This window comes from Rhinolophus ferrumequinum, chromosome 15 (genome assembly GCF_004115265.2).
Source record: "Rhinolophus ferrumequinum isolate MPI-CBG mRhiFer1 chromosome 15, mRhiFer1_v1.p, whole genome shotgun sequence".
Taxonomy (NCBI): domain Eukaryota; kingdom Metazoa; phylum Chordata; class Mammalia; order Chiroptera; family Rhinolophidae; genus Rhinolophus; species Rhinolophus ferrumequinum.
In genome coordinates this window covers 46,292,901-46,320,283 of record NC_046298.1, presented here as the reverse complement: position 1 = coordinate 46,320,283, position 27,383 = coordinate 46,292,901, and the positions used below count along the sequence as shown (strand labels likewise).

At 37.9% G+C, this 27,383-nt stretch overlaps 1 protein-coding gene across 5 annotated transcripts; it reads left to right on the top strand.

Moving 5' to 3' along the window:
• On the top strand, positions 1 to 26,116 carry LOC117034436 (zinc finger protein 577). Of its 5 annotated transcripts, none has more exons than XM_033127331.1 (8): positions 1 to 144; positions 1,076 to 1,161; positions 6,462 to 6,659; positions 8,999 to 9,125; positions 9,400 to 9,495; positions 16,426 to 17,613; positions 20,871 to 20,966; positions 22,458 to 26,116. In XM_033127331.1, exons 3-8 carry the CDS (start codon positions 6,645 to 6,647, stop codon positions 24,497 to 24,499), a joined length of 3,564 nt encoding a protein of 1,187 aa, XP_032983222.1. In that variant the 5' UTR covers positions 1 to 144; positions 1,076 to 1,161; positions 6,462 to 6,644; the 3' UTR covers positions 24,500 to 26,116. The 5 variants fall into 5 exon arrangements, with proteins under 5 accessions (XP_032983222.1, XP_032983221.1, XP_032983224.1 ...); XM_033127330.1 differs by having other exon boundaries at positions 1 to 192; XM_033127333.1 differs by lacking the exon at positions 16,426 to 17,613 and having other exon boundaries at positions 1 to 192.
• The last annotated feature ends 1,267 nt before the right edge of the window (positions 26,117 to 27,383 follow it).

The following is a 27,383-nucleotide window of genomic DNA, read 5'->3' as shown; positions in this document are numbered from 1 at the left end:
TGACGCGTACTGACCTTCGTCGGCCGCCATCCTTGCAGCTTCGGAGGCTGCAGCCAGATGTTGAGGTGCGGCCTCGGGGCTGTGGACCGTAAGGCAGTGTTTAGAGAAGTGATTCCATGATTTGTCTCCAGCGGGAAGACGGAGGTCAGTGGTCAGATCAGTGTCTGGTTCCGAGCGTGTTTCGAGACCACGGTGAGCGCGTTGGGGTATTTTTGTTGTTCTGAAAAGCACAGGGCCCGGTGTTGGGGGAAGCGAGTGGAAATCCTTGTTGGGGGGTGGTCAATGTTGAGGGTTCCCGGTGGACGGGGAGTTAGTGGTGGTCTTTGTTGGGGCGAACAGTTGGAATGTCTTTGTTGGAGAGTAGCGTTTGGGGTGTCCGTGGTTGGGGGAAACGGGAGCCGTGTTCGTGTTGGGGATAGCGTTTGGGGAATTCCGTGTTTATTGCTAATGGCATGCTTAATTTTCGAGATGGGGTTTCAGGTCCTCTTGTGTCCCTGTTAACTGTATATTCCTATTGAAATTTTGTTTTCAGGTTCATTCAGACCCAAATAACGGCACCCCCATCCTCCTAAATACTCCTCTAAATATTTAATTTTTAATATTAGGATCAGGTGTGTAGGTATTGGTGTAGTTTTATACATTTTAATCTAACATCTTATCATAACCATTTCCATATTACAAACTCTAGAAGTTTCCTTTCTTTAAACTGTTGCAGTTGTGTTTCATCAAGTGGGTGCTTTAATTTTTGTAGACCTGACTTAGACATAGCTACAACACTTCCAGGCACGTGTGATGGATTTCCTTTAACCCAAGTTACTTTCTTCTTTGATGAGCTGTGGTGTTTTTCCATATGTGCCGTGGACAGATCAGGTTATGTTTATTCTTAAATAGTTTTTACTTTTGTTATAATTATAAATGGTGCCTTTTTTTCCCATATGACCCTACTCCTTTTTTGTTTCTTCTAATTTTATGTAATGCATAAGAGCAAAAACTAAAAAGATATACTTATGTTGTCACCTCATTCTACTTATGTTGTTACTAATAGCTTTTAAGTTGATTCTTTTATGTTTTCTAGTTGAGCATTTTTGTCATCTGCAAATCATTTTGGTCAAGTGGCAAGGGTATGGACTGTGGAGTAAGAAGAGCCTGCTTCTGCCTCTGGTGAGTAAGTTAGTCTCTGAGTCAATCTTCCTCATTTTGAAAAAAAGTTGTTGTAATGCCTACTTCATAGAGTTGCTATGAAGAGTAAATGCGCAAATGTTCTTTAAGTACAGGGTATATAGTGCCTGGTATGTAGTAGAGTCTGAATAAATGATAACTGCAATTTATCAAGTTTTTATTCCTCTTTCTCAAAGGCTTCCACCCCCCCCAGCTTTATTGTGATATGAATGACTTCTAATATTGTATAAGTTTAAGGTGTACAACATGTTGATTTAACACACTTTATTGCAAAATAATTCCTACCATAGCGTTAGCTAACACCTACATCACATCACATAATTACCATTTCCTTTTTGTGGTGAGAACATTTAAGATCTACTCTATTAGCAACTTTCAAGTATAATACACTATTGTTAACAGTGGTCACCATGCTGTACATTAGATCCCCTCAAAGCCTTTTTAACTTTAAAATTATTCTCATTCATAGCTTTTCTCTTTCTTTAAAATTTTCTGTGATTTATGTTGCTAGATTCCCAATATCTTATATACTTATCCATAATGATTTGTTGTTTTAATATGGGGTTGGATTCTATTTGCCAATATTTTATTTAATATTTTTGCATCTAGAAATGAAAAGATGTCTTGGATTTGCTTCAAAGTAATCCATTGGTGAAGGAGGAATGAGTGGTAGTGTAGTTAAAACAAAATTAAGTTTGAGTTGATAAGTATTGAAGTCACATGATGGATATGTGGAGTTTGATTATACTGTTCTTTCTTTTTTTGTACATGGGGTTAAATTATACTGTGGTTTTTTTCTTTGCTTAAAATTTTTCATAATAAAATAATTTTAAAATTTTGCTTCTATATTTATAAGTGGAACTGAGCTGTACTTTTTTTTAAAAGTTTTTACAAATGTAACACTAAAAATAAAAAATAGAATATTACAGCACCATAGAAGTCCCCGCCTCATCCTAATCTCCTTCCTCCTTTCCAGAAGTAATTTTCCTTAAAATATTATATTAAATTTGTCTGATTGCTAACATTATATAAATGGAATCATACGGTAATGTTCTTTTGTGTTTGGCTTCTTTTGCTCAATATTTTGTTGTGAAATTCATCTAAGTTATTGCAAATAGATGCAGTTCATTTCTTTGTAATATTCCATTGTATGACTATAATCATACAATGATTGTAATATTCCATTGTATGATTATATCCCAATTTATTTATCCATTTTGCTATTAACAGACATTTGGGTTACCACGGGCTTATGTCTATTATGAACAATGCTGATAAGAACATTTTTTTTACATGCATTTTGGTGCATGAACGTTCCCTTGGGTATATACTTAGTAGAATTCCTGAAGTGTAGGTTATTCTAGATACAAGGAGAAATGTCAAATACCCAGTCACAATGGGAGATTCTTAACATACCTCTCTGAATAACAAGGAGACAGAAGGCTCGAAGGCTGTAGATTAACAGGGGTCAGCAAACTTTTTCTGTAAAGAGGCAAAAAGTAAATATTTTAGGCTCTGCTGGCCAGATGGTCTGTCTGCACCTGCTGAACTCTGCCACTGTAATTTCAAAGTATCTCCGGAACACATAAACAAATGGGTATGGCTGTGTTACAATGAAACATATTTACAAAAACAGATCACCAGCCTGCCATAGTGCTGAAAGATTTGAATAACATGATTAACAAACTTGACCAATATAAAGCACTTTACCCAGCAATTTTTTTCAAATGAACATAGACTATTTATTATTTTTCAAATTATTTATTTATTGAAGTGTAATTGACTTACAATATTATATTAGTTTCAGGTGTACAGCATAGTAATTTGATATTTATATGCAATACAAAGTAGTGGGCCATAAAGCAAATATAACCAGATTTCAAAGGATTGAAATCATATAGGCTGTCTTCTCTAATTAATGGGGAATTAAGTGATAAAGCAATGCCAAAATAAGTAGAAAATCCCAGTTTGTTTGGCAAGTATGCCATACACATTTAAATAATCAGCAAAAAAATATTACAATGGGTATGTGTGGAATTGCATTTTAATAATAATCCTACATGTCAACTCTTGTTGAATTCAACTACAGCAGTCAGTGGAGGGAATTTATAGCCTTAAATACATATTTTTAAAAAGACGGAAGGATGAAATCAATGAGTAAGCATCTATCTCTATAATTCTCTTTTTTCTAACCTATTGATTAGTGTTTTGGAATGCTGCTTCATACAATTAGTAAAGAAAATTTTCCTCTTTTCCTGTGATCTGAGAGTTGACAGCATATTGGAATCGTGAGTCTTGTAAAGATGAGGTAGAACTCATCAGGCCCTGATAGCTTTCTATTTTTAACTTTTTTTCATGGAAATTCAGAGTATAGCGAGAATAGTATAATATGTGCCAGTCACTCAGTTTCAACAATTATCAACTCACGGCCAGTTGTGTTCATCTATGCCTCTACCACTTTTGTTTCTCTTCTGGAGAATTTCATAACAAATTCAAGGCTTCATGTTCTTAAACTTGTAAATGTTCCAGTATGCATCTCTAAGATGTAAGGTCATTTAAGAATTTATAACCAGCAGGTCATTTTGAAATGTATTAAAATTAATAATAATTCTTTTATTCATCCACTACCTAGTCCATATTCAGTTTTTTCCTGATCGTCTCAAAGTTGTCTTTTTCCATTAGATTGTTTGAATCATGATCCAAATAATGTTCATGCATTTCATTTGCTTGTTACATCTCTTAGGTCTCTTATTCTATAATAGTCCTGCTTCCATTTTTTCTTTTTTCCTTATACCTCTTAATAATTTGCAATAGGAAGTATACGTCACCATTAATGTAGGATTCTTGCCTAGGTAAATATGGAAGTAATCAAATCTCTAAATTCAACTACCCAGTTTATAGGAAAAATAAAGAGTAGAGGTAAGGAAGAATAAGTTAAACTACACCGTGATTAAGTAATCAACCAAATCCAGAAGATAGGACATCCTATGCAACAAAGGACATGTTCCCTTCCTCTCTTCATTCCTTCCAAAGCATGTATGGCAATCAATTTATAATGACTTGGCTGCATCTTTACTTTTATTTCAAGTGAAGATTTTTTTTTAATTTAAAATTTTAATTTAAAATTTTTTAATTAAAAATACAATTTTAATTTAAAAATCCTGTGCTTATTGAAAAAAAAAGATGTAAAATTCACTTTCCCAATCTGTTGGACCAGCCATAACAATTAACATTGTTATATTTCCTTTTGTGAAGTGTGTTTACACACAGACATACTGTTTTACTTTTGCAGAAATGCAGGATGTACTACTCTACGTAATGAGTAGAAATGTGCTTCGTTCATTGAGTTGTATATTATGGATATTTTTCAGTAAATGTGTGTTAACATGTTAAAGAATCACATACTCCATTAGATGGATTATAATTATTTATTCAGTTAATCCTCTATCAGTGGACCTAAACAGTAGTACCTTACTACATGTTTTTGCTTACTTTGTGACTATTTCCTTTGCTTAAATCCCCCAAAACAGAACATTGGGTCAGAGGTGATGCTTATTTTGAAAATGTTCAATATGTAATGTGAGAATATCCCCCAGTAATGTTCTACCATATAATACTGACAGTATTTATTAGTATTTATATAAAGGAATATTAACATTTCTTCTGTGTTGTTCTTCATGTCAGATTCAACCCCTGACTAAACTTTTTTTTTTTATTATTGTCCATTTAAATTACTTAGGTTTTCTGGGTCTACAGTAATATTGGGCAAACATTGATAATTTATTTACCAAACAGAGAATGGGTTGGAGATGAGCTCTCTGGGTGTGGAGGATACTGGAGGGCTAGAGAGGGAGACTTTGAGAATAATTTGCTGCCTCATGGGGTGAAAGCAGAACTCAAGTTGACCTCACGGTGTGGTGTCCTCAGAGTGTGAGTTCTGGCATGGCTCCAGAGCTTGGCTCTTGGGGAGACTGAAATCTGATCTGCTTCTGAGGCAAGGATGATGGGGCTGCCTGTGGCAGTTGCTGGCTGGTGTGCACAGTGATGATTACAAGAGGTGATTCCAGGAGCTCTGTTTTTGCAACTGTGAATGCATGACCACTCCACAGTATGGCCACTCACAGCATCGGGAAGGAAAGTTCTTAAAGTGTGTGAGAAGGAGAGCACATTTCTATTGTGAGACTTGAAAGAGAGAAATGGCATAATGGACAGAGGCAGACGTGGATTCAAATTCCCACATGGCTGCTTAGGAAGGATGTTAACCTGTGTGGCACTTCACCTGACCAAGCCTCAGCTTACTGGTGTTTAAAATGATGGAGATAATAACGAGTACATTACAGATTAGTTTTGAAGATTATATAAGACGCTGCTTATGATTTGTTTAGTACCTTGGTCTTCAAGTAGAATAATTGCCCCAGTACAACATACAAAAATTTAGGAGCATGTGGGCACAGGTGTTTTTTTCTTTTCTATCTTTTTTTCCCCCTTTCTTCCACCTTCCCTGCCCCACCCCCTCCAGTTCAAGCTGTTGTTTCTCGGTCTAGTTGTGTAGGACACAGCTCTCTGGCCCATGTTGGTATTATGTATGAGCTTTGCGCTTCCCTCACCCGGCAGTCGGTCGCCAGTCGTTGGTCGGCCGCTCACAGCAGCTCATGGAAGCTCTCGTCGGCTGCGTGCCGACTGCTAGCCACTTACGCTGGCCACCGGCCACTCATAGCGGGACACAGTAGCCCTGCAGCAGCACACAGCAGCTGACGGCAGCTCACACCAACCTCTGGCTGCTCAGGGCAGCCCAGCTCCAGGGAGAGCTGTTGTTCACAATCTTAGCTGTAGGGGGCGCTGCTCACTGGCCCATGTGGGAATCGAACCAGAGACCTTGGCATTATGACGGTGTAATGTGCACAGCACTCCAATCACCTGGGCCACTGGGCCGGCCTGGCACAGCCACCTTTTAAGTCAGTTTCCAGAGTGACCACTCTATACATTACTTTCCTAAAGTTGATCTATGTGAAAACTTGGCTGTGGACAAGACCATGAGCTGGTTTTTATTTCCCATCTCCTCTTTCACATCCATTCTATTCCAACTTTACCAAAAAAAGACAGTCCTCTCGCCCATTCCATATCTTCCTATGGAGCACAGGCCCTGTGATGTAAAAGCTTCCAGGTGTAAAGAGACAGGTGAAATATTAGGGCCTTATGTTACAGTGAGTCCACATGGCAAGAGAGAAATGTGGTCCTGGGCACATGTCCTCTTGTAACTGAATTTGCTTTTGAACCCACAGGTTCTAATCTACAGGAACAAGATATTTTTAGTACTAGAAGAAGAAGGTTCCAGGTTTTGGGAGATCATCATTTCTGGCAGCAGCCTGACCTGAGATATCTGACCACAACTTCCTGGCAGGCTCAGAGAGACAGTGGACAGAGCACAGCCTAGAATTGCCAGTGTTTCTTTAGAACTTGAGGAAATGATCAAGGCCCAGGTAAGGTTTGTTTTACCTATTTTATCCTTTGTTTCCCAGTGGATTTATGGAAGCTTCTAATGTCTGATGACATGAGACAGTATATGTTGATAAAACTCAGGATCTGTCGGAATATTAATTTAGATATAATCTTAAAGACAGGACAAATTAGGAAGTCTGAGATATGTAAGTCATAGGGTTCATACATAGTTCTTAATGTTGGGACATAGATAAGTGACTATGTAAGATCCTGTGGGTTGACTTAGCTTTGAACTTGCATCTACTTTTCTTGGCAGCCGTAATAACAAAATAAAAATGAAAAGCTACGTGATTTGCAATGTCTGAGGAGAAAGCAAACAAGTTCTTAGGGGAAGTAAACATTTCATTGCTCTTAGATCTTTAGAAATTTCTTTTGCTGGCTCTACAGAGAGCTTTTATGGTAGACAATGTCCTCAATATTAATCATGTAATAAAGGCATAGGAAGTTTCCTTTGGCTTTTTCTTACTGTGTTCCTTGGAGTAAGCTAAGGGGCTAATGCCAAAGCAGAATTTGATTGGGCAGAATTCTTCAAAAGCAGTGTGCCTTGAGGACAGAGCCTTCTGGTGATGCGACGTCAGCCAGGGGTAAAACCTGGATTATCCAATAGAATGAGTAGGCTGCTTGACCTATGAGTGGTCCTCCATGAAAAACATTTCTCAGCTAGATTTTTGTTACTGATTTGGCAGGAGACAGCTGAAAGTTCCGTTCTTTGAGAATAGTTTGGTGTACAGATATTGACAGAAATGTTCCCTTCCTTTTTTTCTACCCCCTTCTTCCGCCTCCCGTCCCCCCCCCCACTCCGGTTCAAGCCGTTGTTTCTCAGTCTAGTTGTGTAGGACACAGCTCCCTGGCCCATGCTGGTATTATGAGCCTTGCTCTCCCCCCGGGTGATGCAGTCGGTTGCCGGTTGTTGGTTGGCCGCTCCCAGCAGCTCACGGCAGCTCTCGCCGGCTGCTGGCTGCCGACCACTCACGCTGGCCACTAGCCATTCACGGCAGCACACAGCATCCTGCGGCAGCTCACGCCGACCTCTGGCTGCTCACACTGACTTCTGGCTGCTCACTGGCAGCCTAGCTCCAGGGAGAGCTGTTGTTCACAATCTTAGCTGTAGAGGGCGCTGCTCACTGGCCCATGTGGGAATCGAACCAGCGACTTCGGTGTTAGGAGCATGGCGCTCCAACCACTTGAGCCACCGGGCCAGTCCAGAAATGTTCCCTTCTTAATCCCAGGTTCAAAAATGAAGCCAGAGCCAATTATTCTTGTTTTGGTCTTTGTATTTTTAATTACTTAAATGATACATAGCTACATTTGCATGCAAGAGATGCAGGCAAACACAAGTTTTGCATCAAAAGAGAACATATCATTTCACCTTTTTTCTGCCCAACCTTCCACCCAGAGGGTAACAAATGTTAGTAGTTTGCGTCTCCAACCAGTTTCTTTCTGTAATTGACGTGTAGTAGAATATATTTATATACATTTTTATATGTGTACATTTGTGTTTATACATATGTGATATATATAAAGATATTTTTTATATGTCTGGGATCATATATATACAATTTGGAGGTTTAATCCTTTTTGCTTAATAGAATGCCTTGCATATTATTGATATAACTATGTTTACATCTACCTCATTGATTTTAATGTTTGCATAGTATTTTATAGCAGGGAGGTACTGTAATGTCTGCTTTCGATGGATGTTTAGATTATTGATAGTTTTTCACTTACATACAAATAATGACCATTCTTACTACACATTGTTTTGTGTATGCAAATAGTATTCTAGTACTCTTATAGGTGAGGGAGAACTAATTAGTAGAATTCCATGTGCTCTAGTCTGAATGTTTGTGTACTCACAAAATTTGTATGTTGAAATCTTAACCCCCAAAGATGATGGTATTAGGAGGTGGGGCCTCTGGGAGGTGTGTAGGACACGAGAGTGAAACCTGCATGAATAGGATTAGTGTTCTTATAAGAGACCCCACAGAGATCCCTCACCCTTCCACCATGTGAGGACATAGCAAGAAGGTGCCCACTATGAACCAGGAAGTGGGCTGTCATCAGAATACAACCATGCTGGCACCTTGATCTTAGACTTCCCAGCTTCCACAACTGTGAGAAATAAATTTCTGTTTTTATAAGCTACCTAGCTGTGGTATTTCCTTATAGTAACATGAATGAACTAAGACACGTGGCCCTATGGTATGTGAAATAGTCACAGTGTGCAGAATTTCTCATGGGGAGATCACAACATGCTCTTGTTCCTTTTTTCCACATCATCTATTCCACTTCAGATTGCATTGGAATTTGTTATTTACAGGGATCGTTATCATTTGAGGACGTGGCTGTGGGCTTCACCTGGGAAGAGTGGCAGTTATTGGATTCATCTCAGAAGGACCTCTACAGGGATGTAATGTTGGAGAACTACAGCAACCTAGTGTCATTAGGTAAGGACACCATCACAACTGGTTGCCTTTTCTTTCTCATTCAGTGAACTCTGTAGGCTTCCTGAAATATTTCATGGTTTGGACTAAGGCACTGTGGGTGATACATTTTTATTGTCCTGTTTGGTCCCAGAATATATGCTCTTCCTTTCCAAGTAAAAGTTTTTACTTTACCAAGTACAAATTATATGGTACCTGAAATACAACTTTCTTGTTTTTGTAGATTCCCCAAGTGTAAATACTTGATGCCAAGTGTTCAGTGATTTCCCTTTCACAGGATGTCAAGCTACCAAACCAGATTCAGTCTTCCAATTGGAGCAAGGAGGACCACCATGGATAGCAGAGGGAGCAGCCCATAATCCAACCTGTTCAGGTGAGTGAGTGAAAACCAAAAAAATGGGGAGAGATGACACTAAATTTCCAGTTGGTCAGTGGAAGGTAGACACTTTTGAAATGTTTAGAGAACTTTTCTTACCGCAGTCGGTGACTCAGAAACCCAACACCTTTCTGTATCTCTGTTCTTTGTTGGGGCTGGTCGTCTTTTCCTGCTATTAAAGGGTGATGTTTTCCTTTTTTCAATTTTCCAGATCTTATTTCAGTCTGTCTTAATTTCTTACTTGGTTCCATTCTTCCCAGCGTGCTCCTGTCTTCTCCGTTTCTTTTTCTGCAGCAGGCTCACTTCCTGTTCTCCACCGTGCTTGCCATGAAATTCCTCTCTTTACCCATACAGTTTACTTTGCACTTAGCACTGCTCTCTACTTCTGCCCTTTTGACAGGGCCGATATCCCTCCCTGGCATCCACCTCATCTCTCAGGGCACCTCTATCTACTTACCACTCTCTGCTTCCCTAGCTTCTAGGTGCTGTTTTTTGAATGTCCTGCTTGATAATCATATTAAAAGTTTAATTCATTCTCAAGGCCTAAGCTCTCTTCTTTTCTCTTCTGAAGAGTCCCAGATTGACCTCGGCTATTAATGTCTAATGTGCACTCTAACCCCCTATATGTTGCAAGCCACTGCCCCAGCTGCCCTGGGAAGTCCTACTTCCTGTATGCGAAACCAGAATCCTTCTTTCTCCCAGATAATGTTTTCACTATCAAAGAGTATATTTATATGTACCGAAGATTTAAGCTGTCTGTATTCCGAAAGGTATTCCCAAGTTGAAATCTCTCTTTCTATACTCTAATCTGCCCTCTAACTCTGTATTTTACCCACACCCAGAATAATTATCCAGGGAACAACTTTTTTCTTCAGCTTCAGTGTTAGAACCTGAGACCATTTTTCATCCTGGTGAATCCTTTTACATTTTGCACATTTTATTTAGGTTCTGCTCTACACCCTGGTGCCTCATTTTTGAGTTGCCTGAGTAGTTTCTATTTGTTCTATTATTTCTAAAGTTTTTTGCTGTTCCTATTAACTTTTGTTGTTTGAAAAAGCCTTTGGAGAATTCCAAACTCTCAATTCCCACCTCAAAGTAGACCATGATAATTAGACTTGCATTGTTTCAGTTGCTACATACATTGGCTCATTTCAGTTTTTCTCTTGGTGTTTTCAGTTTTCTCTTAGTTCCTTTTGGTGTTACAGCTGCATTCCTCTGTGGGTGGGTGGGGGCATTAAAGCAGAGTGGAACTTGATGAGAAAACTTGAGGAGTGAGTGTTGGTTGGAAACACAAGAGGTCCACATACAGAGGGTGCCAAAAATGTATACACATTTTAAGAAAGGAAAAAAACTACTAAAATTGTAATACTCAATATATACCGATAGCTAAAGATGAATACAAGTCACATTTGACTTCTGCAGTTACAAGAGGTGCTCAAAGTGGTTACCATCAACGTCTAGACCCTTCTGATTATGAAGAACTACTGCTTGAGCAATGTTGACCAAAGTGTCTACTTGAATATATTTTTTTTTTGGCACCCTGGCATATTTAGAGGTTGAGAAGATAAGAACCCAGCAAAGTAGAATGAGAAGTATCCAAGCTATGGTAGGCGGAGAGTCAGAAGAAGATGTCCTAGAAGCAAGTGACAAACATGTTCCAGAGGAGGAGGAAGTGATTTATTGAATGCCACAGATAATGTCAACCTTAGGACTGGCAGCTACACATTTGATCATGTTGCATTTTTACATCCAGATAGTGCTGTCTTTCACTGTGAGCTCTCTTTTTCTCTCTATGAAGCTTCAGTGCACACTTGTAACTCCCTCTTTCCTGACTTCCTGTCTACTTTGTATCTACATTGTACTAAGTCAGGGTTATATATTTTATTGTATTATTTTACTGGTTGGTATGAGGCTTCTTTTTCCATATAGAGGAAAGGGTCTGTATCTTATTCTTACTTAGTATAAATAGCATTACATCCATTTGTCACATCATTCTCAAAAGCAGGTTTTGTTTTGTATCTTTTTTAAAAAAAATATTTATATTGGTTTTTCTTTTTCTTTTTCTTTTTTTTGATATTGGGGAACAGTGTTTTCTCCAGGGCCCATCAGCTCCAAGTCATTGTCCTTCCGTCTAGTTGTGGAGGGCACAGCTTAGCACCAAGTCTGGTCACCGCTTGCAATCTTCGTTACAGGGGGCACAGCCCACCATCCCATGCGGGAAATGAACCAGTAACCTTGTTGTTAAGAGTTCACGCTCTTACCAACTGAGCCATCTGGCTGTCCTTGTTTTGCATCTTTTTTGCCTTAACTGTTTTTTTTTAGTCAGGGATGTGTGTAAACTATGTGGAGATTTTTCAACCCATAGGCTTTGTCTCTTGAAACTCAGCTTTTGATTTGCTAGACACGGGGAGTAATCTGAGCATATGAAGTTTGAAAGGCTTGCCAGGAAATTCTGCTTTGATCTTGTAGTTGAAGAAGCACCCTTCTCATATGCTCCGAGAGAGATTCAGATCTAGTGAATGACAGAAATACCTTCCAAGTATAAAAATCCCATTTGGAAAGAGTTGACCTTGGTGCATACAATTTAAAAATTTTTAGCATTTGATTATGAGGCATAGACAGGGACTGCTTTACAAAATCAGAGAAAATTGAGCTTTGATAAATATTACAGAGAGAATAAAGAACTTTTTTTGGAAGCATGATAAAATAATTTCTGCAAGAAAAATAGCAGGGTTTGGAATAAAAATAAGGGAAGGCCTTGTGTGTCAGTAATAATATAAAAAAGAAGACTTTGGAGATGGAAATGAGGAAGCTGATGTGGGAGAGTCTTAATAGATTGGCCTGTAGGAGACTACCGTGTTTCCCCGAAAATAAGACCTAGCTGGATCATCAGCTCTAATGCATCTTTTGGAGCAAAAATTAATATAAGACCTGATCTTATTTTAATACAATATAAGACCTGGTCTTATAATATATAATATAATGTAATACCCGGTCTTATATTAACTTTTGCTCCAAAAGATGCATTAGAACTGATGGTCTGGCTAGGTCTTATTTTTGGGGAAATACGGTATGTAAAAGGAAATGGTTGGTTACTCTGAATTTTATGTTAATTATTGGCTTAGAAAGTGTGGGTTTGGTGTTGTTTTATCTTTTTTTGCCAGTTTTATAGAGCCTTGTTTGATAGTTGGGTTGTAGCATTGTAGCAATAACAAGGCATAGCCTAGAGTTCTAGGATAAATACAGATAAGGCAGTTGAATGTTTTGTTCTTGGTTGGGGAATGATTCTTCAGAATCTCTTAATTGATGGGTATCAGAGGTGATGTAGGAACAGAGATTAAGGAAGAATGTGGCATTAGTTGAAAGTAAAAAATTTGGAGATGACTGTATTAAGGAAATCATAATGGCAAATATAGGATATGATGATCTATGCCTGTGCTGTCCAGTGTGTTGTCCACTGGCCACAGATAGCAATTTAAATTTAATTATTGTTAAGTAAAATTACAAATTCAGTTCTGCTGTCACTGCAGCTGTATTAAAGTGCTCCGTAGCCATACATAGCTAGTGGATACCATAGTGCAAAACATAGATACTGAACATTTCCATCATTGCTGTAAGTTTTATTGAACAGCACTGTACAAGTTACAGTATGATTAAACTTATTGGAGAAGATGATATTTCCAGCAGTCAGTACAACTGTAACTCTTCTCTGGGACATGGGCAAATGGCCCAGGGACCTATTTTTAATTTCAGATGGACATACTCATGTATGTGTCTGGATATGTTGGACCTTGTGAAGTTATATCATAACTACATAGAAGTTAAGTATAGACTGCATACAGTATTACTCTAAATACGTAGTTGGTGTTTTTAGGAAAGTTTAATTTCGGCATGCAGTTGGGGTGAGAGGGGAGAGATTTAGTAACAAGGTGATTATTGAATTTTCTATCACAGTAATCTTGGAATGAGATAGTATGGATCCTACACTCTGATTTCACAATTCTAACCCTTTGTTACTAAAACCCACAGTGTTCATTTGTTTGATAGCCATAGATAGGGTTTGAAGTCTCTGGATGGGCTTGTCATATTCTCTGTGCATATCCCTCTCTCAGAATTTTAAAACGTGGAGTGCATGAAGCCATTGACCTGGGCCTTCTTCTTTTTTTATCCATTCTTCCTAAATTGTCTCATCTAGTCCCATGTAGTCCACATATTTAAATAATGTTTATATATGCATTAAAATTGTTAGCTTATGTCTAGACCTTTCTCCATACTCATAGGTCTAACTGGTACGTCATATTCTTTCTTGAATATGTATTATGTCAGACCTGATCTATGTCTCAAAATGGAGTACTCATTCTCCCCAAATGCCAAACCTATCTCCATAACCTTTCTAATTTTATTAAATAGTACCAGTACCTACAGAGGTCTGACAATTAAGTTTGCGAACTTGCCACCGTGCACTTACATTGGCATCACTGTATAAACAGCTCGGTAAGGTTTCGTAACCTTGGTATATCAGTGTCTCACAGCTGCGTTAGTGTCGACATGCGGCAGTGTCTTGCTGAGTGGCATTCATGATCGTTATTGTGTGTTTCTGTGTGCTGTCGTGAGAATGTCTGAGCTTGAATTAAAGCAACGAACGAATATTAAATTTCTTGTTAATTTGGTAAGAGTGGAAATGAAATCAGGGACATGTTAGTCCAAGTTTATGGGGATAATACCATGAAGAACATGGCAGTGTACAAACGGATTAAACATTTTTCTGAGGGGAGAGAATGTGTCACTGATGAAGAGAGGTCAGGGCAGCCCGTAACAAGCAGAACTGACGAAAACAATGCAAATATTCATCGAATTGTGCGTCAAAATCGTGTGTGAGAAACATAGCAGACCAAGTAAACATCGATAGACAAATAATTAGGAAAATCTTAACTGAAAATTTTGGCGTGAGAAAGGTGTGTGCAAAAATGGTCCCAAAGGAGCTCACCAATGAACAAAAGCAAAGGAGAGACGAAATTTGCCAAGACCTTTTGGAGAGGCAGCGCGGTGTTTTGGGCTGTGTTATCACTGGTGATGAAACATGGGTGTACCAATATGACCTTGAAACAAAGTGTCAAAGTGCACAGTGGAAGTCAGCCAATTCTCCACAACCAAAAAAGTTCCATCAGTCCAAATCAAGAGTAAAAACGATGTTGCTAACCTTTTTTGATATCAGAGGGATTATTCATTATGAATTTGTACCAACTGGATAAACAGTTAACCAAGTTTACTATTTGGAAGTGCTGAAAAGGCTGTGTGAAAAAGTTAGACGAAAACGACCTGAACTTTTTGCCAACAATTCATGGCTCTTGCATTACGACAATGCAGCACCTCACATGGCACTGTCTGTGAGGGAGCTTTTCAACAGTACACAAATAACTGTATTGGAACACACTTCTTACTCTCCTGATCTGGCCCCCAATGACTTCTTTCTTTACCCAAAGATAAAGGAAATATTGAAAGAAAGATATTTTGGTGACATTCAGGACATCAAGTATAATACGATGAAAACTCTTAACAGCCATTCCAGAAAAAGAATTCCAAAATTGCTTTGAAGGGTGGACTAGGCGCTGGTGTTGGTGCATAGCTTCCCAAGGGGAGTACTTTGAAGGAGACCATAGTGATATTTAGCAATGAGGTATGTAGCACTTTTTCTAGGATGAGTTTACAAACTTAATTGTCAGACCTCATAGATGCTTAAGTTACATATTTGGAAGCTATTCTGGCTGCTTTCCTTTTCTACTCCAACATTTGTTCTGACATCTCCATGATAGTCATTCATGTTGAAGCTACTGTTATGTCTTACCTAAACTCCACCATAGCCTCCTGTGTATTCTCTCAACAATTTCATCTCTCCACTTCATTCTTATACAATAGCATGTGACCTTTTGGATGTATCAATTCAGAATGTATTGTATTACTGCCAAAAAATGTTTGGTGGCTTACTGCCATTGCTCTTGGCATAAAATCCAATTTCTAACAATGTCTTCCTACATGATCTATGTTTTCAATTCTACCAACTTTTCCAAACCTATCCATTTCTACTTTACTCAAGCTTGGGATAGTCTGGGTATTCCAGCCTCTCCTGTTTCATGATCCTGCCTAAGTTTTCTATGCCTCTAGATTTTTCACTGGCTGTTCCCTCTTCTTGGCATGTTCTTCATGTAGTTATTTGCATAATATTGCTAATTTTCATCCTGTGATGTCAGCTCAACTTTTCTTATGGATGACTACTTTATGTAAGAGTGACCTACCACTACTCTACCTCCTCCTTCATACAATTTTTTGTATTCTTTAATTTTCTTATTATTTTTTGCTTGTCTGTTCATGCTAACTCCCTTGCTTTATCTTTCTCTCTGTTTCTCACATTACTAGAACGACAGCTCCATGGAGACAAATACATCACTCATTTTAAAAGTTGATCTAAAGTGGTCAATTTGGCTCAAATAAACTCTTATAAAAATTCAGGGAGAAAAAAGCTGCACTAAAGTGACTAATATATTCTAATGCAACATTCTAATGTATTCCCAACACCAGCCCATTCAGTGTTTGTTGGATGAATAGATCCATCCTTTTCATCTTCTTTTGTTCTGTTCCAGTCACAGTGTCATTCTCTTTCTACTTCTGTCCCCGTTTTGCAAGGTCCTATTTGAAAAGAAGCCCAAGAAATACTTATTCATTGTAGAGTATCTATCATTTTTCCTAAAGTGGCTGTTTCTCCTTTTGCTTTTTTATAACATTGTCTTTTTTTTACAGAGCATAAGATATATTTCCGTAGGGTACCTTTCTATTAGACTGGGATCTTGTAAGAGGTAGCCCAAACCATGGCATTTTTGTATCTTCCCCCCCTAAAATTATCATGGATGTTTTTATTCTTCTTTTTCCTAGAAGAAATATGGGAGATTGATCATATGCAGTGGCACCCAGAAAACCAAAACGAGATTAAAACTTTGGAAAGATGTCAACAAAGTTATGCACTTGGAAATAATTTCGATTTATGCAAAAGTCTTGTTCCTTTAACACCAAGGCACAATAAGTTTGGCTCACATTGTAAAAATTTGAAATCACATTTAGATTTTGTTATCCAGAATAGAAGATATGCAGGAAAGGATTCTGATGAGTTTAGTGTCTATGGGAAATCATCTCTCTACATCCAGAATGACAAAACTCTTACTGGAATTAAATATCATGGATGTGTTAAACCCAGTAGCACTAAATCACAACTCAGGGACCATCAAAAAACTTATCTAGGAAAGAAACCACATGAATGCAGTCAGTGTGGGAAAGCCTTCTCCAGGAAGGCACAGCTCATTAGACATCAGAGAATAGAAAGAGGAGAGAAACCCCATGGATGCAATGAATGTGGGAAAACATTCATGAGGAAGATTCAGCTCACTGAACATCAGAGAACTCACACAGGAGAGAAACCCCATGAATGTAATGAATGTGGAAAAGCCTTTTCCAGAAAGTCACAACTTATGGTACATCAGAGAACTCATACAGGAGAGAAACCCTATGGATGTAGTGAATGTGGCAAAGCCTTCAGCCGGAAGTGCAGGCTCAATAGACATCAGCGATCTCATACCGGAGAGAAACTCTATGGATGCAGCGTGTGTGGGAAAGCCTTTTCCCAGAAGGCGTACCTCATTGCACATCAGAGACTTCACACAGGAGAGAAGCCTTATGAATGCAATGAATGTGGAAGAACCTTCTTTTTTAAGTCAGACCTGACCAAGCATCAGCGAATTCATACAGGAGAGAAACCTTATGAATGTAGTGAGTGTGAAAAAGCCTTCAGAAGCAAGTCAAAGCTCATTCAGCATCAGCGAACTCATACTGGAGAGAGACCATATGTCTGCAGTGAATGTGGCAAAGCCTTTGCCCACATGTCAGTCCTCATTAAGCATAAGAAAACTCATACACGAGAGAAAACTACAAATTCACTGAAGGTGGACAAAGCTTCCTCCGGGAGTCAAAGCTCTTTGTATATGAGTGAACTCTTACAGGAGCAAAACTCTGTGAACACAGTACCTGTGGAAATGTCTTCTGCGGGAACTCAGCCCTTGTTAAACATTGGTGAGCTTTTAGGAGGTAGAAATGTATTGATTGTGGAACAGCCTTTTCCAAGAAGTCAAGCCTCAGTAGATAACCAGGAATTTGCACAAGGAATAAGTCTTGCAAATGCAGAGTGTGTGACCACACCTTCAGTAGTAAATAATTATGTTTTATACGTTACAGATATTGTGTAGGAAAAAGTTCTCTGATACCAGAAATGTGGAAAATCCTTTAGCAAGAATCCTGCACACATTATATATCAGAGCTTACTTAGGACAGAAATGCTATGGACACAGTGCTTCTGTTAGAAGTTAGACTTATTTGATATCAGTGAAATCGTTGAACAGAAATGCAGCTATTGTGAGGAAGAGTTTGCCTGGCGGTGATATCGTAGTTGATATCAAAGAATTCCCACTAGAACTTTAGGAAAGAATGTAATGGTTTTCGATGATAAATTGTACGTCTTCACATGTCCGCATAGAAGGAGGACTCTAGAGATACAATGTGGAAGACATTTTTAGTAAAATGTGGAAGAACTCATAGGAAAAAATACCCCCCTGAAAACAATAAAAGGTGGAAATTCTAACACCAAATTAACTCGTGTATCACAATTTTATAACTTGGGAATCTGGGAAAGACTTCCTTAATAAATGAAATCTTTTTGGACACCAGGAATTGCATTAAATAATGAAAACCTATGAATGTAATGAATGTAGAAACACAACTGTATTAGACTCTTATGGCTGCTGTACAGTTTACCACAAATTTAGAGGCTTAAAACAATACACGTTTACTATCTTACAGTTCTGGAGGTCTGAAGTCTAAAATGCATCTCACTGAGCTAAAAGCAAGGTGTTGGTAGGGCTGCATTTTTGGAGGCTCTAGGGAAGAATCTGTTTCTTTGTTCTTCCAACTTCTAGAAGCTGCCCAGTTTCCATGGCTTGAGACCCCCTTTCATCTTCAAAGCCAGCTACAGCTGCTCAGCTCTTTCATGACTCTAATTCTGATTTTTTTCTGCCTCTCTCTTCCACATTTAAGGACTTTTGTGATTACATTGGGCCTACCCAGATTATCCAGGATAATGTCCCTATCCTAAAATCAACTGATTAGCAACCTTAACTCCATCTGCTACATTTATTCCCCTTTGCTGTATAACATAACGTATTTACCAATTCAGGAGATTAGGATGTGGACACTCTGGCCCCCATTGACTCATATCCATCCCACATGCAAAATGCATTCACCCTATCCCAACATACCCCAATGTCTTAATCTACTACAGCACCAACCCAAGGTCCAAAATCTCATCTACATCTTACTAGCTCAGAAGTGCCAAATCTCATCTAAATCAAGTATCAGTGAGGGCTCTGGGTACAATCCATTCTGAGGCATAATTCCTCTCTATCTGTGAACTTGAGAAACTCAAGAAACAATTACATGGCCCCAAAATATTTCATTTTATCTCCTACCTTAATTTCCCTTTGTCATGGAATGTAACATAGATTCTGGGGATTAGGCTATGGACATTTTTGGGAGCTCGTCATTCTCCCCATCACAAAAACATTAGATTTCAGAGAATTCACACTGCGATAAATTCCTACTTAGCCATTGAATAAATTTGGAAAAACATGTTCCCAGAGAAGCAATTATCTATAGTAATTATTGTCTGAATACATTAATTCTTTTTTTATATAATCAGAGAATCTTACACTGATTGTTGCATATGAAATGCTCTTGGGATGTATAAATTAAATTATCAGCATTGGAATAGAACTCTTAAATATCCTAAAGGAACGTGAGGTTTATGATGCTGAGAATGATGCCAAACATACACTGGTATCTATTCTGAAATTCTATAAATATATCCTATTCTAAGTATAGAATGCATATACTATAATGCACCCAAATACTGACCAGTATTTTTCGCAGCCAATTCCAACAACTCCTTTAACAATAAATATTTAATGTATGTACCCTTCACCTTAAAAAATATACAAAATATATGAATGGACTGTGTTCAGATATTGGATAATAGGGAACTCAGGACAGCTATCCCTGAGAGAAAGGAAACAAATTAAGTGAGCCTTATGATTGTGGCAGCTTACTGCCTGGAGAGTTTCATTCTGCAGCATAGGGAGGAGAAACTCCGACAGATCCTAGCAGTCTCCCTCAATTGAGATGGAATGTAGAGTATGGAGGATTCAAGATGGCTCAAATTCGTGGGGCAGATTACAGGAGAGGAGAGAACTGCACCCAGAGAGTGAGAGCTCCAGAGTTCTGTAGCGTTCCCCCACAAGTTTTTAAGTTGTAATCAGCACACATGCGTGAGGAAACTGCTTAGGCTGGAGAAAGAACCGCTGGAAACAAACAGGCAGAACCTTCCTTGGAGCTTGCACAAGGTTGGGAATAATTTGTGTTTCCACCAGCTGGAATGGAAACAATACCTAACATTTGGAGAATCACAGTGGAACTTCAGAAAAATATTGCCTCAGTAGGTGGATCAAATTGGATCCAACCTAAAGGCTCCTATGAACCCTCCTACTAACGCATAAATGCAAGCCACTAAAGGACCTAACTTTGCAAATAATTCAACTGCCAGCACAAAGCCGGTAGTATTTAAAGAAAGAGAAAGAAATCCTTCAACATTGCGTAAATATAAGGTATACAATGTGTTGATTTGACACATTTATATATTGCAATATGGCAAAATAGATTTAATGTCATTTTTTCCTTCTTTCCATAATGAATAATGAAAACTATTACACAGAGATTTAGCCTTTGTAACTTATGGTAAAAACAAACATATACTGATAGGTCTTTTTCACATCAGTAATGATCATCACAAATTGAAGAAGCATGTGTCACTACAGGGATTAATGTCATTAATGTCTGTGCCCTTTACCTGGGATGAGTGGTGGTTACTGGTTCTGCTATAGAAGAACCTATATCAGGACATGATGTTGGAGAATTATGGAAACCTGTGACACTAGTTAAAGATGTTTACCTTGTGTCATTCAGAGTGTGCACAGCCAATAGCCTTTTCTTCTACAGTTGACCTGACTTTCAAAGAGCTTCAACATACTGGACTTGAGTTTATAGGTGATAGGTTTAGTTCCAATTCTGTTCCCAGATAGAACTTACTGTGCTCTTACCTTGGACAGATCTTTAATCTGCCAAAGTGAAAATGTGTCAGTTCCTGAAACATTTTTGCTCTTCCTAGACATCCCCCACCAAGTCCAATGATAAGTGTCCAAGTCTTTGTCATTTCCCATGAACAGGCTGTCAAGCTACCAAACCAGATACGATCCTTAATTTCAAGCATGGAGAAGAGCCATGGAGAGTAGAAGAAGAATTACAATGTCAGTGCTTTTCAGGTGAGTGAGCAACTGAGAACCAGCAAGATGTGAGACCTAGAAAGTAATCTTAGATGGCCAGGAAGGGGTGACCGCTTGCAAATGTGTTTCACAAGGCTAAAACTTTGAAGGTCATTACAAATAAAATCATCAATGAGGCTCTGTTTTGCTTGGTGTTTTAAGGAAGATGCGCCTCTTTTTCACTCTTCAGATTGATTAAATGTTCAGTAGAATGTTGTTTTCAGCTTTCAGACTTCCTCTCCTACTTCCTCTTTACTCTGGCTTCTTTCTATTCTCCACATAATGGCCAGATTTTTTTGGTTTTGTTTATTTTTATTTATATTTATTTATAAATAAACAAATTTATATTTTTATTTATTTATAAAAAGTGATGGAAGTCAGTGTTTCCAACCTCCTCAACCCCAAAATTCATGAACATAAAAATAAACCTAGAAGCATGTAGATTTTTCAAGATATCAAGTTTTGACTGTTAGCTGGGTAGAAATAAAGGTGTATAGGAGATAATTAAACCACCATGTAGAAAGAACAATCTTCTGAGTTGGAAGATGGAGGGAAAGATTTAAAGTATAAGCTTAGAAAAATGCTATATGACATAGCAGATCTTTACCAATTTTCACAACCACAGTCCACAAGCCTAAAAGTAGTATATACGTCACAATATTTAAGACCTTGCCAGTGTGATAGCATACACAAAGGATGACATTTTAAAAATGAAAATCAAGACATGTCATCTCTCTCTATTACCTTGAATGTCATCCTGTTACTATTAGCATAATAGGATTTCTTATAGGATCCTCCACATGTGAACATTTCCTGACTCCTACCTAAATTTTTATTTACTTCTAATGTAAAAATTTTTTGAAGTACAACGCACACACAGAAAAGTATACTAGTTTATGGGTACAGCTCCATTAATTTTTATAGTCAGCACATTGTAACCAGCACCTAGGTCAAGAGTACCACAGTACTGTGCAGGGTGCCATTTGTGAATATAAAATAATTTATCTATTCTACTTTCAGGCCATTATGAGTATTGTAATGCGTTTCCTTTATTTTAAAATTTTCTCCTTTTGAAAATGTTTGTTTCTAAATAGTTTAGATTTCATGGGAAATCTCAAAATTATCCACAAATTTCTTGCACATTCTTTTTGCAGATTTCCTAAGTGGTAATATTTTACCATATATCCTCTATCATATTTTATTTGTCTCTATCTAACTATCATTACACACACACACACACACACACACACACACACACACACACACACAAGTACATAATGTTTTTCGGAATTCTTTACCCCTAAATACTTAAGTGTATTTCTCAGAAACAAGGTCATTTTTTTTTACATAACCAAAATAGTTATCAAAATCAGAATATTAACGCTGATACAGAACTATTACCCAATCTACAGAGCTTACTTAAATTTTACTGATTGTCTCACTAATGCTTTTTATATTAAATTTTTTTTCCCTGGACCTCTTGTTATCCAGCTCATTCTGTTGTGGGTACACTGGCTCTCAACCAGAAGTCAGATCGCACTAATTATGACTCAACTCTGTTAGGGAAGAAACCACCTGGATGCAATGAATGTGCAGTGAATACTTATAAACCATTTATGACCATGCCTCAGAAAACTCATGCAGGAAAGAAATCTCACGAATGCTATGATTGTAGGAAAGCCTTTCCCAGTAAGTTGAAGCTAATTACTCATCAGGAAACTCACAAAGGGGAGAGATCATTTGGATGCAATCAGTGTCAAAAAGCCTGCGTTACGAAGTCAGCACTCATCTATCATCAGAAAACTCATCATAGGGAAGGGAAATCCTATGCATGCAGTAAATGTGGGAAAGCTTTTCCTTGGAAGTCAAAACTCATTTTACATCAGAGAACTCATTCAGGAGAGAGACCCTTCAGATGCAGAATATGTGATAAAGCCTTCATGGTTAGGACACATCTCACTGTACATCAGAGAACTCACACAGGAGAGACCCCTTATGAATGCTCAGACTGTGACAAAGCCTTCTCAAAAAAGGCTCAGCTCGTGATTCATCAGCAAATTCACACAGGAAAGAGACCGTATGGATGCAGTGAATGTCAACAGACTTTCATCCAGAAGTCAGATCTCACTAATCATAAGAAAACTCATCATGCAGCAGGGAAATCCCGTGAATGCAGTGAATGTGGGAGGGTTTTGTCCTCTAAATCAACTCTCATTGTGCATCAGAGAACCCATACAGGTGAGAAACCCTTCAAATGTATTGTATGTGATAAAGCCTTCACATCAAAGGCACATCTCATTGTACACCAGAGAATTCATACCGGGGAGAAACCCTATGAATGCTTGAATTGTGAGAAAGCCTTCTCCACTAAGGCACATCTCATGATTCATCAGCGAATTCACACAGGGGAGAGACCATACATATGCAATCAGTGTCAAAAATCCTTCGTTACAAAGTCAGCATTCATCTATCATCAGAAAACTCGTCATAGAGAAGGGAAATCCTATACATGCAGTAAATGTGGGAAAGCTTTTCCTTGGAAGTCAAAACTCGTTTTACATCAGAGAACTCATTCAGGAGAGAGACCCTTCAGATGCAGAATATGTGATAAAGCCTTCATGGTTAGGACACATCTCACTGTACATCAGAGAACTCACACAGGAGAGAAGCCTTATGAATGCTCAGACTGTGACAAAGCCTTCTCAAAAAAGGCTCAGCTTGTGATTCATCAGCGAATTCACACAGGAGAGAGACCGTATGGATGCAGTGAATGTCAACAGACTTTCATCCAGAAGTCAGATCTCACTAATCATAAGAAAACTCATCATGCAGCAGGGAAATCCCATGAATGCAATGAATGTGGGAGGGTTTTGTCCTCTAAGTCAACTCTCATTGTGCATCAGAGAACCCATACAGGTGAGAAACCCTTCAAATGCAGTGTATGTGATAAAGCCTTCACATCAAAGGCACATCTCATTGTACACCAGAGAATTCATACCGGGGAGAAACCCTATGAATGCTTGAATTGTGAGAAAGCCTTCTCTACTAAAGCACATCTCATGATTCATAAGCGAATTCACACAGGGGAGAGACCTTACGAATGCAATCAGTGTCAACAAGCTTTCATCCAGAAGTCAGGCCTCACTAACCATCTGCAAAATTGTCATGCAAAAGTGAAGTCCTATGGGTGCAGTGAATGTGGGAAAGTTTTGTCCTGTAAGTCAACCCTCACTATACATCAGAGAACCCATTCAGGTGAGAAACCCTTCAAATGCAGTGTATGCGATAAAGCTTTCACAGCTAAATCCTATCTCACTGTACACCAGAGAATTCATACAGGAGAGAAACCCTACGAATGCTGTGATTGTAAGAAGGCATTTGCTACTTTGTCAACTCTCATTAGTCATCGGAGAACTCACACAGGAGAGAGGCCCTATGGATGCAATGAATGTCAAAAAGCCTTCTTTCGGAAATCAGCTCTTATTAATCATCAGCAAACTCAGCACAGAGGAAAATCCTCCATGGGAATGTGAGGAAGTTTTTTTGATTAGTCATATCTGTTCATAGACTCATACAGAATAGAAATGCCATAAATACTGTGTTTATAATAGACTCTTCTGGAATTCCTATACGAAAGAAACCTTATAGATGCAATGCAAGTTGTAACCCTTCCATTTGAAGACATCCCCTCATTATACCATGGGGGTCTTACCAAAGGAGAAACATTATAAATGCAGTGATTGTCAGAAGGCTTCATTTGAAAGTCAGAGGCTGTGCATTTAGGAGGCAACACTGTGGATGTGGTGAAAGAAGAAGAATACTTTTTCCAATCATATTTGTTATCCATTAGGGTATTCATTCAGGAGAGGGACCCTGCAGTTGAGGTAAATGCAGGAAAACCAAGAAAAATATAATCTCAGTGTGCATAAAAATAAAAATTTCAGGACTGTCTTGATATTGAGAGTATTCCCCCAAAAGTCAAAACTCCTTGAGTAGTTTGTACAGGAGAGAAACGTTACAGAAGTGGTGAACGTGGTCACGTCTTCCCAATTAACGCGTATCTTCCTTACATCGGCAAACTCGTACAGGAGGAAAACGCTGTTAGTGTAGTGAAGCCTTCATGTAGATGTCAGAGCTCGCTAATCATCAGCAAGCTCATGTGATAGATACATTCTATTGAAATAGGGAATGTGGAAAGCTATTGAAAATGACATGTTATACACCAGCTACTTAATTCAGGAGAGAATGCAAGGGATACAGCTAATGTCTGCCTTTGATCATTGCACAGCAGGAATGAAATAATATGAATTGCAGTGATGGTCTAAAATGCTTTTTACAATTTAAAATTCAGAGCTCCTTAGTTACCCACTAAGTCACATAGCAGAGTGACCCTATTCCCAGACAAAATAATTTCTAAATTCAATGAAGGTATAAAATCCTTAAGGAATCATTTTATTCCAGCAAATATGTACATTACAAGAAATACTGTGATTGTAGCCACTGAAAATGCTTTCTGTGGAGGATTGGTTATCATTAAGCAACATAAGCTCTTAAAAATGGAATTTGGTTCACACAGAGATTTTACGAATACAGTGAATGTGAACAAAGCATCAATGCTGAGTTACATTTTTGTAGTACATGAATTTATTTCTGCACATCTGACAATATCTTATATTTTGATGCATGTTACGGTCAATAGAATGTCATCATTTAATTGTCAGCATTTTTCTGTTTGATAGCATTTTAGATTTGAGTAAGTAAGCTTGGAAGCCATATAGGATGAAATCATTTTATAAGGGTTTAATATAATTGTAGAAAGGATTCCAGAATATTCTACAAATATTAGACATTTTCGCTGTGCAAATACAGCGCCATTTGAATATATGAAAAAATCAGAACATAATAAGGATCAGTTGAATAGTGACAGGTTTGTAGTGGTTTTGTTGTGGGCTCTATTACATAATTTGGACTTTTATTCAACTTTATTACTTTTTTGGAATTACATGAAGGAATATAATATTTAGGGTTCAATAAATTCTAGAATAATGAGTAATCTAGTATAAATAGTTATGTTATACTTCCTTATAAATCAAAATATCTTGTGATACTGTGTTCCCCCAAAATAAGACCTACTTGGACCATCAGCTCCAAAGCGTCTTTTGGAGCAAAAATTAATATAAGACCCGGTCTTATTTTACTATAATATGAGACCAGGTATAATATAATGTAATGTAATATATAATTAATATAATATCCGCTCTTGTTTTACTGTAATATAAAACTGGGTCTTACATTAATTTTTGCTCCAAAAGACACATTAGAGCTGATGGTCTGGCTAGGTCTTATTTTCGGGGAAACACGGTAAGTAAGTTGAGTAATTAATAAGTTAAGGAATTATACCACATAAGTTTACTCTCCTTATTTTTATTTCCATTTATAATATTTCTGCCAACTGTGATGACCCATCACTACATTTTTCTAAAGGCTTAGTAACGAAATATCCAAAGGTAATAAATTAACATGAAATACTGAAAAACAAGCAACCGAAGGGGAAAGAAACACTTGGGGTTATACGTGGTGAGTTCACATGTGTGTAATTCAAGGGCTGGGGCACAGAAGAGCTCTGTTTATTATGATAACTCGTCCACGGCACTACGAACGTCCTCTCTTCTTAGCATTTTCTAAAATGCCTGGTATTTTACTAGTATTAAGAATCACATTGAAGAAACTGGAACTCTTAAACATTGCTAGAAAGTAAAATGGTTCAGTTGTTGTGGTTCTTCTAAAAAGTTGAATATAAGACTACCATATGACCCAGGAATTCCACTCCTAGATATTTACCCAACAGAATTGAAAACATAAATACTTAAATACTTGTACATGAATGTTCATAGAAGCACTGTTCACAGTAGCCAAAAGGTGGAAACAACCCAAATTCCTGTCAGTGGAGAAATAGGTAAACAAATTGTGCCATATACATATACACACACATATACATGTAATGGAATATTAATCTCATAAGTGAAGAATTGATACATGTTATAACATGAAGGCACCTCAGAAACATGCTAAGTGAAAGAAGCCAGACACAAAAGACCACATATTTTATTTCTATTTATATGAAATGTGTAGAATATGTTTATAGAGATATAACGTAAATTGGTGTTTGCCAGAGCCCAGGGAGAAGGAAGAATGGAGACTGATGGATTTGTGGTTTATGGGGTTTTCTTTTCAAATGAAACTATTTTGGAACTAGATAGAGATGGTGTTTGCATAACATTGTGAATGTCAATGAATTGTATACTTTGAAATGGTTAATTTTATATTATGTGAATTTTGACATCAATAAAAATATATTCGAAAAGAATAACATTGCAAGAATCCTGGCACTCAAAATAGATAAAATCAACAGTTATT

Bases quoted from the DNA above. Each gene is read 5' to 3' on its own strand.
- LOC117034436 (XM_033127331.1), top strand. The intron at 9,496-16,425 runs GTGAGTGAGTGA...TCTTTTTCCTAG, and splicing joins CCATAATCCAACCTGTTCAG to AAGAAATATGGGAGATTGAT. The intron at 17,614-20,870 runs GTGAGCTTTTAG...TCCCATGAACAG, and splicing joins TCAGCCCTTGTTAAACATTG to GCTGTCAAGCTACCAAACCA.